Consider the following 15,752-nt stretch of genomic DNA (forward strand, 5'->3'; position numbering starts at 1 on the left):
CCCCTGACCCAGGAACTGCATCTCGCCCGTCCTTCTTCTCCTGTGCTCGTGGCTGTGGAAAACATCTGTACAGTCTGTTAAATCACAGGGCTGCGCCTTTAGAGTCCGAACGCTTTAAAAGGATAATAAAAATACATCCTCCCATGAGTCATCAAAGACTTGATGGTGTCCATAAGTTAGTTAAAAAGCCAGTGCTCCTCCCTCCTCCCCGCTCCCCCCTGCCTGGAGTCTGGACAGGGTGCAGGTGGCCGAGAGACAAGTCTCATGACACTGGTTTCACAAGAAAGGGTCCGGGAGGTTTATTAGGCAGCCTGTGGCAAAACACAAATGATTAATGACGATAACAAGCACATTCTATCAGCCAAGCGCCAATCGGCACTATGACACCATCCCCAGAACATTCCCGGGTTCACGTTTCCTAACGGGCTGCCAGAAGAAATGAATCTCTTCAAATCAAGACTCGAACACAAAGGAATTCCAGAGACCACTGGGGAGCAGGCGGCGGCAGCCCTCTCTCACCATGTGGGAGGGGGAGGGGAGGAAACCACAGGGCACGTTACATTTCCAAACTCAGAGGGAGACCAATGTACAGGCGGGGTCTCCAGGTCTGGGCAGGGGTGAGGGACGGGAGAGGCAGACAGCAATGGCTGGGACCTGACGGTTCCTCTCCTCTACTTCTTCCTCCCGCCTCTCTCCTTGAGCGCCAGGTGGATGATGGCGCCATTGGCCATGTTGTAGTAAGCCAGCGAGTTGGAGTCCTTGATGAAGATGCCCTGGAAAACAGACGTGTGCTTAGCGTGGGCATGTGGCCTCGAGCACACTGCGCAGCCTCACTCCCTCCCAACGTCTGTCACATTCTGAACTCAGTGAACACAGGAGCCAGAGGTTATACTGTGACCCACTACAGCCTCACCTTGTCAGGCTAAGCTGCCCAGCACTCCCCTCAGCCAGCACCGTTACTTCTAGGATGGACTCAGATGGCCACATCCAGGCATCTCCCACTCCTTTGGTTCCACAGCGGACTTAGCTTCTGGGCTGACAGAAGCCCTGTGACCCAAGGGGCAGGACCAGACACCGACTCACCTCATACTGCAGCTTCTGTTTCCCTGCAGGCATGCCCGTGGCTTCGTGAATTTTCACCTTGATGACAGAGACCTGTGGGACAAGGAGAGGACATTCAGCTCTTTGCTAAGGTCAGCTGAAGGAAGCTGCCCTTTGACCCCTCGGTTCCCCTGCAGCAACTCATACCTGGTCAGTGAGCGGGAGGGTGAAGACCAGCACCTGTCCGTTCAGTTTCCATTCCGTCTTATCCTGCATGTTGGGCACCTGAACCTTGATGGACACTGGACCCTGCAAAACGGGAGGTGGCCATTAAGCCTGGGACCCCTGCGCCGATCGGGAACTACGCTCTCCTATTCCTGGGCCAGTAGACGGTGTCACCTCCCCACCAGGGCTCCTGGACACTGGTCCCTGATGCCACTGGGGACTTGGCACAAGATTTGGCTTCTCTTCTTTAAAACGGCCGCTACCCTGCCACCTGGTGAGTCCAGAGCTGAAGAAGTGACATGAAAATGCTCTGCAAACCCCAAGAATTACACGGGGGGAGAATATGAACTGTGAAATCAGAAACCTGGGTTTCAACTCAGCCTCCCGCTAACTGGTAACTAGGTCTCTTTGAACTGCAATGCCATGCCTATTCGGCAGCTGACCACAACCAGCGCACGGTACTGTCGTGAGCACTAAAGGGACAAGTGCGCGAACAGTACGTCGCTTTACCCTGGCACTTGAGCCCTCAAGAGATGGGAAACACTACTGAGAAAAAAAGAAAAAGATTTGCCAAATGCACTGGGGGAACGGGGCTGGGACTGCTCCTGCCTCCTCGTGGACCGGGCCTAACAACTTTCCTAGGGACTGAAGTGCCAAGGTCCCCTCCTCCCCTTATTTCTAGCTCCCCAACAGGATCCCCACGACAGGCAGACCTCCTGCGGGCTGAAATTGGAGAAGGCCACAATGAAATTAAGAACTGTACGCAGGATTTCCCAAAGGGCAGCGATTTTTAACTGGTGTGCTGCTAGAATTTTTAAAACATGGCAATACCTGACATCTTTTCCCTTAGATCGTCAAATAAAAAAATGACACCACTAACATAACAACAGGTGTCTGTTGTGAATGAATCAAAACTATACCTATTCTGTTGGTCGGGTTGGCAAAAATATACATTTTTGGTGTGCAGCAGAATGCCTGGAATAGTTTGGTGCCGTGAGACGAAATAGGTTGAAAATGGCTGCTCTGGGGCTGAGGGTCCCTTCCACACACAAGTCCTGCTGCCTGTGCAGCCTGGTCTCCCTCCGGCCTCCACAACAGTCCACACTGTGGAACCAATGCTGTCTGCTTCTCCAGCTGCTGAACCACATTAAGTATGTGCTCAGAAGCCCTCCCGGGCCACATGGCTGACCCGGGCCTGGAAGCCAAAACCACGGGAGCAGGACAGGGGGCCGGGCAGTGTTGGACTGGGGCGGACTGGACTCCCAGCTGGATGCTCAGCCACGGGCAGCGCTGTGGGGTCACACACCTTGTTTCTACGAAGGAACTCCTCCTCGGGCATGAGGCTGTCCTCTGTCTTCAGTTTCTTGGAGGCAGGTTCATCCTCCATGGGCGGCGGAGGGTGGACAGGGGGCATTGGGGCTGGGGCTGGCACAGGGGCCACGGGCGGAGCGGGCACAAAGGCTGGAAGGACAGGAATAAGCAGCTGTGTGAGGGGGGGGAGGGCCCAGGAATCAGGGCTGGTGAGACCTTAGGGGGGAGACTGCAAAGGTTTCCTGTTTCTCCCAGTGGGAGGTGTGAAGGGCCACTCCTTGCCGGCTTCCTGGCCAGGGGACAGCCGGCACTGGAAAGGGGCAGGACTGATGGATGGAGGGGCGCCTGCCCGCAGTAATCGGTGTGAGGCCTCTGCGCCTGCCTAGGGCCTGACTCCTCTGCTGCACAAACCCCAGCTCTGTCACCTCAGACCATCTCCCCCAAGAGCCGTGGCTCCTGCTCCTGCTCCTGGCTCAGGGAACTCACACGGGGAAGCCATGGCTTTCATCTGGCTAGACCCGGGGCCTGACCAGCTAGCCCACCAGCCACTGCTCTGCTCAGTGCGTGGCCTGTAGTCCTGACCAATAGCCTAGAAGGCAACAGGAGACACTGACCTGTTGGCACGATCATAGGAGGGGGGCGGGGTGCCATGATGGGAGGGGCGGAGGGAGGCATTGGCACCACGTTGATCCTGGGCGCGTGGATAATAGGCGGCATGGGCGCGATCACCGAGCCGGGGGGCAGGCGGACCACGGAAGCCATCGGGGGCCGGGGCATGACGGGCACTGCGGACACCACTGTGGTGCGGACAGGAGGCGGCATCTGTGGGGAGAAGGGACCCAAGGTCACAGGAAGCCCAGGCAAAGGTCACTGCAGACTTTAAGGACGGGGCTCCAACTCCGGCCCCTGGGGCTGAGATCGCAGCCTCACCCCGGCTGATGGGAACTTCGCCGAGAGGCCAGGGGCAGCTTTCCACTTGGGACTCAACCAGCCCCTGGTGACGACACTGAGAGAGCCAAAGGGCTGACCTTGACGGAGCCTCCTGGAGACGAGCCAGGGCTCCTCAAAGGCCCATTAAGCCCTGCAGCCCCTCTGCCCCCAGATGCTTTGCATCTGCCACTGGCCTCCCTCCCTGTTCTCATCCTCCCACACAGACAGAGGGTCAGGCTAGAGGCTCTCACTTCCAATTAAAGGGTTCTCTGTCTCTGACCCGCTCGGCACTCAGGCCCTGCAGTCAGCAGCTGCAATTCTCAGCCGGTAGAATCCAACCCCAGAACCACGCTCTACAGGACAGACAGGGGCTTCTGGCTTACCGCCGGCGGCCGGGGCACGGAGGTGATGGGCGGGGCTGAGCTGGGTATGTTGGTGGCCGAGGATGGAGGTGGTGGCTGCTGAGGGATCTCGTTGGGCTTGCTGGGGCCGATCTTCTCTTTGGTGTCATCTTCTGGCACAAGGCCCTTCGCCTTGTGGATGGCCTCGATCTGCTCCTGGAGGGTGATGTTGGCCTGCGCAGCCTGCTGGGTTCGAGCCATGCTGCCCGAGTGGCCATCCCAGGTCACCTGCGAGGGAAAGCGACACCATGGCTTGTCAGGACGCCGAGAGCTTAGCCCAGTGTGGGGGGGTCCGAGGGCAGGGAAGACTGGGAGAATCCCAACTGCACCTTTTCCTCTGGCTTCTGGATCTCCTCCTCGCCGATCTTCTTACCAATGGCTGTTTCCTCCACACCGAAGATGTCGGTACGTCGCTCGGCCAACTGTTTCAAGCTGCTCTCGATGTCCAGACCTGGACAGAGACGGGACAGAAAGGGACTCTAAACCACGTGCCCTCTGACAAGGCAGCGGCTCTCCGGGTGCAGGGTGGAGGCGGGGCCCATGGGACAAGGCTGACTGAGTCCCACCCCAGCATGCCTGTCCTCTGAGCCGGGGAGGGCTGCCCAATCAGCTCTAAGAAGCCTGTAAACCAGAGCTTGTCCAACTCCTTGACGAAGGAAAGGCAACGGAGAGGCCAGGGTCACGTCAGGACGGAGAGCTGGGTCCCCTCCCTCTGGGACGGTCCCGTTGCTGCTTCTCACACAGCAGTCAGAGGTGCCTGTGAGGCTCCTTCTCAGACAGCCGCAGAACGAGCACCTCCCAGCCGGTCAGATCTGGCTCTGGGTGTCAATGGGCACACGCCATCCCCGTCAGGTGCCTGTCTTTGGAGGAGTCCTATCCCTAGTCATTCTGCAAAATGGGGGGCTCTTTTGTAGCATCACGGGCCGTGCATAACCTTGAAAGCTTTTGTGGAGCTCACTGCTGCTTCCTGTGTTTGCTTAAAGCACATTAACTGTAGCTCAGAGATCCCCATGGTCAAAGGGCGTCAGGTGAGTCAGAGAAGGGTGTGGACCGGGCGGGGGCACCCCCTCACCTGGAGCGTACACCTCGTCGTCACTCTGCTTCTCGCGGATGGAGCGGTCTCGCTGCTCCAGCCAGCGGGGGTCAAGCAGCCCGATGCGCATGTGTTCCTGCATTTTGCTGGCGGGGATCTTCTCCCCCGTGATGGGGGACACGAGGTACTCATCCGGAGCAGGGGCAGGCGGCAGGGGCTTGGAAGCTAAAAGGGAAGAGATGCTGAGTGAACACCCTGGGTAGCAGCCTGGGTAAAGAGGGTGTCATTTCATTCGCACATCACTCATCCCTGACACAGCCATTCAGTGCCACCCGGCGCCCGGCGCTGGGGGAATGCCAGGAGATGGCTCCTCCCTGTGGCCCCCGGTGAGGCTGGGCTGAGGGGCTATTGCTGCCTTATGAGCCACCTCGGGCCGCTCTTGAACCGGCAGGGCTGAGGGATGAGAGGGCGGGAAAGCAGGGCCTACCTTTGGGGTCGTAGTCCTTCCTGACAATGACCTGGTCTGGAGTCGGGGGCAGAGGCGGCGGCATGGGTGTCTCTGGGGGTGGGGGCACTTTCTGCCCTTCTTCTTCATCATCTGAACCCTGAAAAGCAGAGCAGTGGCGGGGTTTAGAGAGGGGCCGAGAAGCCGCCGAACCCTGAGGCTCTCGGGATGGCCAGGCGCCTAGGCCTAAAGCCAGAGGCCATGTGCTAAGCCTCCCGGGCAGCGAGGCCAGCCGGCAGCCAGCCAGGCTGCTCGTCGCAGCATGAATGGGAATGCTGGCGGCCGTGGCACTAACGCTCTGCCCAGGCATTTCCAGCAGCTGGCACCAGGCAGTCCCAGGAGGCCAAGCACTTAACGTGCCAGGGAAGGGTGCGGGGAGCAGGGCTGCTGCTCCGAGTAATGCTGGGAGGGAGGGAGAAAGCCAATTCCCAGACACAGGGCCTTTCTTCCCGGCCGCATGCAGATTCTTTGAGGGAAGGAGCGGCTTGGCCTGGAGCTCTGCCTGCCTGGAAGGCCTGGCTCTGAGGGTGGAGGCGGCCGAAGGAAGCACAGGCTGCGCTTCGGAAAGCGCTGGGACTGCCGACCGTTTGGGCCGAAGCGCGAATGCATCAAAGCCGAGGTGTGGAGGGTTCCCTCAGAGCTGGCGGGGGGTGAGGAGCAGGGCCTCAGGGCAGGGGGAGGCCGCAGACCAGCCCTTGCTTGAGAATGCCTCTTTGTTGCCCAGGCTGGAAGCGCTCTGTGCTGGGGGTTCGGGCGGCTGCTTATCCAGGACCCACGCCTCCTTCGCGCCTCACAAGGGGCTGGATCTCGGACTCCGGAGGAGAGCACCCCCCCTCCTGGGCTCCAGGGAAAGGTCGGCCTCAGGCCGGCCCAGGGCCCGGGGCGCACCTCGTCCATGTCTTGCACTTGGGTGTCCTGGTCCAGCTGGGAAGGGGGCTCCTCCGCCTTCTCCTGCTTCTCATCCTCTTCATCGGACTCCACCTCCATCTCCACCTCCTCGCTCTCCCCGAACTTCTCATAGCGCTCCTGGATGAGGATCCGCGCGCCCAGCTCCTCCGGGGTCGTGGGGGGAGGGAAGTTCCCTGGGGGAGGGGGAGACAGATGTTCCTTTAAAGGCCCATCCATCCTCTCTGCACGCGGTGAGCTCTCCGAGGGCTGGGGCTGACTTCTCTCCCCTCTCCCAAGCCCACCGGAGGCTGACACAGTGAATATTTGAATTAAGTTTAGCTGGGACAGTGCGGTAGAAGGAAGTGCTCCGGGAGCAGAGGGGAAAGGGACACCGAGGAGCCCGCTGTTCTCTGGGGAGACCCGCACAAGCTCTCCCAGGACGGCTCTGGACGCCCGGCTGCCCACCCGGCCACAGACCTATCTCCTCAGACCTACCCTGCTCGTTGGGCTGGAAGTCCACCGTTTCCACCACCACAAAGTCATGCCAATCGATCTGCGCATAGGCCACCCGCTCCTTCTCCTTCTCCTCCTCCTCCTTCTTCCTTTCCCGCTCCTGGAACTTGGCCCACTCCACGCGGTAACACACCTGCAGAGCCAGGACACGGGAGCTGAGCGGAATCAGGGTCTGCTCCTGACGGAGGGGTCAACCCAGGGCCTTGAACAAGCCGCACCTCCTGCAGCACAGGGAGCAGCTGCCGTGCCGACAAAGGGGGACTCCAGGGAGCAAACTCCAGCACTTGTGTCTGGTCTCAGCCAGGCCCAGTTCGGACAGGATGACAACTCTAAAAGCCACAGGAACTGTCTGCAGAGGCCCAAGGCCAGCCATTGTTATAACCTCCAAGTTGTTTGCTCGAGGTAGCGAGGAGCTGTGTTCAGGAGAAGTCTGCATGGCAACCGAGTGCTCAAGAGCAGCGGCCTGAGAGCCTGAGAAACAAGACTTCATGCGACCATCCAACACAGCCATGTTTGTTGAAATATGTACAACACTGCTCCAAAAACTAAACAAATGTTCACTATCTCCTCTCATGAACAGCAGCAGCAGCAGATGGCAAAAGGCAGATCCATGTCATTCTGACTCCGGGAACCTAGTCAGGTACTTGATGACATGAAGCTGAAGACACTTACATGACAGTGTCTTGCAATGTGCAGGCACAAAGCACTACAGTGCATAATCATATCAAACGAAGAAATGACCGCTGCTACCCCCAGAACAAGCGGCTGGTCTAAACATAAGACCTGGCCACCAAAGGCAGTGTTCTGAAGAGATGCCTTCTGTCCTCAACTCTGAAACCTGGGCTACGCCAGGACCTGCTCAGGAGTTGGCTTCTCGTGAGAATAAAAAAGAGGGAGGCCTGGTGACGCTGAGAGCAGAGCAGAGGGTTGGGGCACAGAACCCAGGTTCCTTTGGGCTTGGGAGCGGAAGGCCTCTCTCCCCCCACTCCTGTGCCTAGAACACAAGGCACTGCCCTGGAGATTATTCACAAACACGAAACACAACCCACATGCAACTTCCACATCAGTAACTGGTTATAAAAAAATGAGTTTAGCCCTAGCTGGCTTCCCACTGGCTCAGTGGACAGATTATCAGCCTGCGGACTGAAGGGTCCCAGGTTCAATTCCGGTCAAGGACACCTGCCTGGATTGCGCACTTGATCCCCAGTGGGGGGCATGCAGGAGGCAGCCAACCAATTATTTTTTTCTCATCATTGATGTTTCTATCTCTCTTCCCTCTTCCTTCCTCTCTGAAATAAATTTAAAATATATATATATATATATATATATATACACACACACACACACACACACACACACACACACACACACACACATATATATATATATATTTTTTTTTTTTAAATAGGCTTACCTGGTCCAAAACTTCTCGGGGGTTCTCGGCCTCTTTCTTGAGCTTTGTAAATAAGCCTTTAGGCGGAATTAAGATCTGAAACACAGAGTTATTAAAGCAGCAGTCAGCACAGCACAACCGGGACAAAGAGGGGCCTCCTGGACTGTGGAAAGGTGCGGAAGGGAAAGCATGGGATTCTGGATCCCAATCCCTGCTTCACTGGCTCTGTGACTGCGGCAAGTCAGCTAACTTCTGTAGCTTGGTTTCCTTGTACAAAACGGTGGCACCACCACGTAAGCTGGCACAAGCAACTTAAAAGGCTGCTGTAAGGATCAGCAGGGAAGTCTGCAGGACCATGGCAGATCACCCAGCACACGGTCCGTCTGTACAGCAACTTACTAGCTGACAGACCATGAGCAAGTGGCTTCAGCTCTGAGCCTGCTCCTGCTTTTAAAAGAGGGGAGAAAATACTTTTGCCTCAGGGGTTCTGGTGAGAATTAAATTGGGTAATAGGAGACAATTATTACAGGCTTGCTTCTTTCTCAGGCCCTATGCTAGGCACCTGAAATGTAAATGCAGTTAAAAGCTGCTAGCATGCCCGGCCGGCATGGCTCAGTGGTAGGCCATTGACCTAAGAACCAAGTGGTCATGGTTCAATTCCCAGTCAGGGCACATGCCCAGGCTGTAGGCTCCATCCCAAGTAGGGGGTGTGCAGGAGGCAGCCTATCTGAAATCAATAATATATATGTATGTATTTTTTTAAAGCAGCTAGCTAACACCACTTGGCCTGTCATATAGTAGGCACTCACCTAATACAGTTATCAATCACACATTTCAAATTTCTTTAGAAACAGCAGTTAATGTTGCATTTAAAAGGGAAACCGAATATAAATCAAGATTTCACGTGGAAATAAAATGTTAGCACCACCCAGGGGCCCACGGAGGAACCCTGTCCTTGCAGACAGTGAGCAGATAGCATGCTCTGTGGCCCGGCACCCGGCCTGCACCTGACAGGCACCTTGGTGTACTGCTCCACCAGCTTTGTGAAGTAGTTGAAGAGGCTGTGCTGCGGGCGGAGGAAGTCGAACTGGTAGTTGCGCTGCTCTTTCTGCATCAGCTGCGTCAGGAACTGGCGCCCGTTCCTGGCCACAAACTGGGCCGTCAGCTTCACCACGTCCAGGTCGAAGGCCGAGATGGAGGGGGGGTCTGCGATGAACTCAAACTCAGGCGGGGGCTCTTTGGGCACGATGGTCTCCTGGATCACCTGGGCTTGGACCTAAGATGCAGGAGACGGGTGAGCACGAGGCACAGGCTCGGGGGGGGGGGGGGGGGGGGGGGCCTCTAAGCTTCAGGTCATGGTGTGTACACCTCTGGCACCGGGTGTGAGTCCTGACTCACAAGAGCAGCAATTTCTTGGCCAGCTGTGGCCTCAGCAACCTGAAAGGCTTCCAGTGGGTCTTGCCCCTCTCTGTCTCTGCTGCTGCCCTGAAATTAAACACTAAAACTGGGGAGCAGGAGACCTGATAGGAACAGGGCTCAGAAATCCCAACCGAGGGCGAGAGAGGACGCAGGAGGCCGTGTGTGTGCGGAGGACCCACTGGTGGAAGGACTTCCACGTTTGCTTCCTCATCTGTCTCCACAGGAACCGTGGGGGGAGAACGGGTACCCTGGATCCTTTTCACAGAGGAAGGAACTGAGAAGTAGCCTGAGGCCCTAGTGGTGTAAGTTGGCCAAGTCAGCCTTTCCCTCTCCCATAAAACGAGGCACCTCTGCCAGAGCAAGAAAGGGGCCAGTCTGGGCCTACAAAGGAAGCAAAATGTGCCAACCCCTCCAGTCCCCATTGACGATCCTAATCACCCCGTCCTGGGCCTCGTGCTGAGGGTATGAGGGCAGGCCAGGTTTTAGGGGATGGGATGTGCGACTGGGAAAGTGAGATAGAATGATGGCGTAAGGACGGGCCGAGGACAAGGCAGAGAGAAGAGGCTGAACGCATGCACGTTAGGTCCTGCCTCTGGCCTTGAGTAAGTCACACTTCCCTGAGCCTCAGATCTCCCATCCGTAAAATGATCACTTTGCTCGCCTCCTCATGCAGCTCCTGAGATGCATGAGACAAGACTCCTAGAGCACCGAGCACAGAGCAGTGCTGAAGAAATGCCAGCTGTCGACAGGACTCGCTCTGAGCCTGTGTCTGCCTCTGTAAGATGGGGGAGGGACCCACGTCTCTCCCTGTGGCTGTGCGGTTTGGACAGCAGAGGTCATTACTGTCCTCTTCCTCCCGGTCCTGGCCTCCCTCAGACCTGGGGAAGGGGAAGGGGGTCTGTGCCAACCTTCTGGGGCAGCTGCTGCTGGGCGGCTTGCTGCTGCTGCATGACCTTGGGGATGGCGGCCGAGGGCTCCTGAGCCTTCCCCTCCTTGAACTCGCTGACCTTGTGGCGGTAGTAAGCATGGTAAGGGTCATTGGGGTTCAGAAAGTTGAACTTGGGATTGTTGATCTCGTTCTGTCGTATCCTAGCTTCAAATTCGGGTCCATTTCTAGAAGGAGGGAAAAAGAGTTAATACCACGACCACTGCAACTGCTGAGAAAGCAGCTTTGGTCCCGCTCCTTACACAGGCAAGCTACACACGAGGAGAGCGAATGCACATCTGCCAAAACTCAGCCACCACAGCCCGCTAATGCCGGGAAGATAAGGGGCTGCTGGGAAGAGGGGCTCTGACTGTCTCCGCTATCACGGCCTCTGAAGCCATAACCTCACCACATCTGGGAACAATCGGGCAGATTACAACAATGTTGCTTTCAGTTAGCCTAATGTTAAAACTGTGTTCTCTCACGAAAGAAAGATTTCAGCAGAGAGAGACAGGATTCTGACTCAAGCCAGCTGGTGGACTTTGAAGGGTAATTTCCACTTCAGTTCCTTGAAAGGAAAACGCGGAGAAGGGAAGACTTAACCTACAAAAACGCACACGCACGCTTTTGGAAACCCATTGGTTAGTGATCTTTACGGTATGCGCTGCTTCATCAATCAGTCTGTGTGAATCGAAGGGTCCTCCATGTTTGCTGTATTCCGGATTGAAATGCCACCCTTCATTGCAATGTCAACAAAAGCAGGTGCAGAGTTTTAGAAATGCCTACAAGGCAATCAACAATAGATCTAGAGATGCGGGTGCATATATTTATTATTTTTAAGGGAACTTGGTTACACTCTGAGCAGAAGAGGGTGACACAAAATTACTGGAAAGCTACTTGGCAAAATGTGTAAGAAATCATTAAAATCCTCCTTCAGCCAGGAATGTGCCACGCTATTTCCTCTACAGAAACTATCTAAACAGGAAAGAAAATGCTCAGAGACTCCCCCGCAGCTTCACGTGCCAAACTGAAATGCTGGAAACTACTTCGAAGGAAAGATAGGAACGGCGAGCCACGGAAGACCCATTGCCTCAACTCGGTGCAGCGTCTCCAGAGCGGCCCACGCGGCCCCAGACCACGAAGCCACGTGGGAAAATGCTTCTAACAAGCACGAGGGGAAGAGCAGGATGTGGAAGTGCCTCTGCCGGTGCTACAGGATCTAAAAAAGGAGGCTGAGGGCCAGAAAGAAACAGGAAAAGGGGAAAGCAGCTGGCAGGAACTATTCTGGGAGTGAGATCGTGTCGATTGTTCCTCCAACACAGCCTTTCCCGTTTGCTTTTAAACTATGAGGGGAGAAGGGGAAGCATGAGTGTTGCCATGAGACATTATAAACATTTATCACAGACCCTCCGCCTGCTGACATGGCTGGTGACGTTCAGTCCAGCACAGGACAGTTTTACCAATTCCCAGGTGAGTGAAAGCCCGGAATATGCGGAGACCAATCTGCCCGGCACTCCCGCACAGAAAGCCTCCCTCCTGTCATTTCCGCGGGAGGCGGGAAAGGACTCCCATCTATGAGGGAGATATCGCCATGGGGCTGCCGCGTGGCCCCCGGGGAGCACATGCCCTGACAGAGCAGCAGTCTGCTCGGGCCCAGCTCAGCTTCCATGCACGGCGCTGTCCAGATCTATGGTGCGATCTCCCCATTTTTAAGTAATCTGAGTACAAAAAAATGGCACAGACTGTAGGCTGGATGGGGCCTGCTGGCTGCTAATACTTTAAAGACCCTAAAGGAGGGGACGTGTTGATCTCTGGGGTCACGTGGCCGTCCAGAGGAGTCCACATGAGGACGTGTGAGTGTGTGAGTGTGTGTGTGTGTGTGTGTGTGTGTGTGTGTGTGTGTGATGGGAGGGACACGAGGGACTCGGACTGCCTTCCATGCCACCGGAGGAGACAGCAGACACCTGCAGGAGATACCCGAACGGGTCCGTCCCCCTATCTCCCGCCTGCCTCTCAACTGAGGAGGCGTCTCAGTCCCTTCTGCAGAGCGGTCACCAGAGGCTCTGAGGGTTGGGTCCTCGCACAGTGAGGATGACCAGCCCCTTTCTGTCTTCCTCGGGCCAGTGGCTTAGACAGACATGTCCTCGGGCCTGCTCTGGAAACACGGGTTCCTGTGACGCTGGGGCTTGTGTGCCTCACGCTCCGCCATTGCCATGCCGTGTCAGATGCCGGTCCTGACCACGGCCTACCGCACCGCCATGCTGTGGTTTTGGATGAGCCAATGGGCCTACACTCAGAGCACCTCTCCGTAGGGATCAAGCCTGTGTTCCTGGCCGGTGACCTAACTGCTCAGACGACTTGTGCTTTCGAAGGTGCACTGACCATTAAGGTCAGTGAGTCCCACCCACAGCCCCTCTCTGAAACCCAGTGCCAACCTGTGCGGATTCAGAGCGCTTGGCGCTCAAAAGCCACACGAGCAGAAGCGGCTGGGTTACCTGGCCACAAAGCTGGCAGTCTTGTCCACGATATTCCTGACCTCTGGAGGCGGGTAAATGATCCCCACCACGGGCTTGGAAGGGGTGGAATCCTCCTTGGAAGATGCTTCCTCTTCTGTGGGCTGGAAAAGAAGAAAACAAAGTCTTTAGTGCCTGGTCTGGGGCTGGACATCAGACTCTCCCGCGGACTTCCCTGGGGCCAGAACCCTCAGCTCCAGAGGGGGGGCTCCCTCACTGGCGCTGTGCTTGCGAGGGACCCTCCTGGGGATCAGTAAAAGCAGCAGCATCTTTCCTGGCTTCACCAGCTAGACCAGCGGTCGCCAACCTTTCAGACCCACGGACCACTGGCTGGCTGGCGACCTCTGAGCTAGACTGTGTCCATGACACCAGGAATCTGCATTTCTCCTAAGCGCCCAGGTGGTTCAGGTGCCAGTCTCGGATCATTCTGAGAAGCCACGTTCCAGAATCCAGAACATGGACCCATGTTCCAGAGCAAGCGACATGCTTGGCATGGGATACTTACTGATTGCTGAATTAATTTTTAAAAAAGAACTCCTTTGGGGCAGCTCCTTCTGCTTAAATGCCTTTTCTCTCTGCATCCACTCGCTCCAATGTTTTGTGAAACCGCACTGGACACTCAACATTAACCCTCCCTAAGTTCTAATCGTCTTTCCTCGCTGGTCTTCCTTTAGTAAACGAAGAGTCAGGTCTCTCATCTCAGAAAAATAAAGTTTCTCCTCTGCCCTCATATTCCTTCCTCCTCCTGCCTTCTCCCCACCCCTCTTCCTCTGCTAAACACCCTGAGTTCCCTCAGCCTTGCGTTCCCACTTCCTCACCCCCCACTTGGCCCCCATCCGTCACAAGTGCCCTTGTCAAAGTCAAAAACAGCTGCCGACGGCCAAGTGCAGCGGTCATCTGGCTGTGTGACCCATGCCCGCCCCTTACAAAACTCTCCGCCCAACTCCAGGCCCCATTCTCGCCCGTCATTCCTTCTTGCTCACCATGCCCCCCGAGAAACCTGTTCTGTAACGTCAGGCACCCCCAAAATCCTGTTCTTGGTTCTCTTCACAGTATTCACACCATCCTTACACTCACAGCCACCTCCTCGCTTCCTACCACCTCCAGCCTAAACAATCCCACCCACACGGATGCCCCGGACCACTCGGCACCCCGGAGCTTCAGATCAACTGCTTCCCAGGCACTTCTGTCACCTCTAACCGCTTTCCTCCTGAATGGCCACACAGGCACCTGGCCAACCAGGCCAGAAACGTGCTCCTCCTCCTCCCTCAATCTCCAAATTCAGTGACAACAGAGTAAGTGGCATACACCTTTCTAAGCACTTTACATATATTACCTTGTATCACCCTTATGGGGTTCCTATTGGGGTTCCTTGTATCACCCTATGAGGTAAGTAACGTAATTACCCCCATTTCACAGATGACAACACCGAGGACAAGAGAGCTTAACTGGCCCACGGAGCAACACACACTTGTGGAATATTCACGGGTACGTGGCCCCTTACTAGCTTATGAGCTAGCTCTCATTCATCCCAGGAACGTGGGACCCAGGCTCCATGTCTGGCTTAGACTGAGTACTGAGCAGATGCAGGAGAATTAGCATTCAAAGCTGGGACATTAGAAATTACTGAGCAGATCACTGGGGGCCCCGGTGGGCCCAATTGCCACAGGAGATGCGCGGGAGCTGTGTTTTCCCCAAACTTTAATGAATCACTTTGGGGTCTTGTTAAAATGCAGATTTCTATTACAGGAGCTGGGGTGTATTTATTTATTTATTTATCTATTTTTTAAATATATTTTATTGATTTTGTACAGGGAGGAAGGGAGAGAGAGAGAGAGCTAGAAACATCGATGAGAGAGAGTCATCGATCAGCTGCCTCTTGTATACCCCCTACTGGGGATATGCCCGCAGCTAAGGTACATGCCCTTGACCAGAATCGAACCCGGGACCCTTCAGTCCCCAAGCAGCCGACTCTCTATCCACTGAGCCAAACCGGTTTCGGTTTGTATTTATTTTTTTTAACATTTTAATTTTTTTAATTTAATGTTTCAATTACAGTATGCATTCAATATTATTTGCATCCGTTCCCAGCGTATAGCATAGCTGCTACTCATATATACTTTACGAAAGTATATTTTGTATACTTTTGTGTACTCCTCCCCATATTTCCACCTGACACCATACACAGTTATTGTAATATCACTGACGATATTTCCTATGCTGTGCTTTCCAGACTCCGCATTTAATAACCTCCCAGAAGCTGGGGTCCGCAGGCCACACTGGGGAGAGCCGCGGTCCCAGCGCGCTGCCTCCTGGGACTTGTAGTTCCTCCAAGGCCTCCTAAGCGGCCGCTACTTCCAGCGAACGTGAGGCGCGCCGAGGCCTAGGCCCGGGCTGCCGGTCCCGGTGAGCGGGCTCACGATACCTGTTTGGGCTCCGTGGCCACGGGGGGCGGCGGGGGCACCGCCTGCACGGGTCCCGCCGGCATGACTGCGACGCTCAGGGCTGCCAGTCCGCCTCGGTGTGGGTGAGCGGCGCGGCCTCACAGCGGCTTCCCCGCGGCGGCGGCGCTACCACAAGTCCACAAGATGGCGGCGGCCGAGTGAGCCGTCACCCGGGAGGCGAGGCTGACGCGCACTTCCGGTCCCGCCTCCC

General features: G+C 55.9%; 1 protein-coding gene across 1 annotated transcript; it reads right to left on the reverse strand.

Moving 5' to 3' along the window:
• Positions 1–274: 274 nt before the first annotated feature.
• On the reverse strand, positions 275–15,717 carry SF3A1 (splicing factor 3a subunit 1). The gene is made up of 16 exons (XM_036449132.2): positions 15,523–15,717; positions 13,080–13,201; positions 10,568–10,772; positions 9,259–9,516; positions 8,262–8,336; positions 6,830–6,980; positions 6,335–6,528; positions 5,429–5,546; positions 4,981–5,166; positions 4,238–4,359; positions 3,891–4,136; positions 3,192–3,399; positions 2,573–2,727; positions 1,249–1,350; positions 1,084–1,155; positions 275–773 (listed from the first exon to the last, which is right to left on the reverse strand). Exons 1-16 carry the CDS (start codon positions 15,583–15,585, stop codon positions 672–674), a joined length of 2,379 nt encoding a protein of 792 aa, XP_036305025.1. The 5' UTR covers positions 15,586–15,717; the 3' UTR covers positions 275–671.
• Positions 15,718–15,752: the final 35 nt, after the last annotated feature.

This window comes from Pipistrellus kuhlii, unplaced genomic scaffold (assembly GCF_014108245.1).
Source record: "Pipistrellus kuhlii isolate mPipKuh1 unplaced genomic scaffold, mPipKuh1.p scaffold_m20_p_20, whole genome shotgun sequence".
Lineage (NCBI taxonomy): Eukaryota > Metazoa > Chordata > Mammalia > Chiroptera > Vespertilionidae > Pipistrellus > Pipistrellus kuhlii.

Excerpts from the sequence above, each read along its gene's own strand:
- SF3A1 (XM_036449132.2), bottom strand. The coding sequence starts at position 15,585 with ATGCCGGCGGGACCCGTGCAGGCGGTGCCCCCGCCGCCCCCCGTGGCC. Across the intron at positions 6,981-8,261 it reads CCCGAGAAGTTTTGGACCAG|GTGTGTTACCGCGTGGAGTG; the intron begins GTAAGCCTATTT and ends CTGGCTCTGCAG. Across the intron at positions 774-1,083 it reads AACAGAAGCTGCAGTATGAG|GGCATCTTCATCAAGGACTC; the intron begins GTGAGTCGGTGT and ends TCTGTTTTCCAG.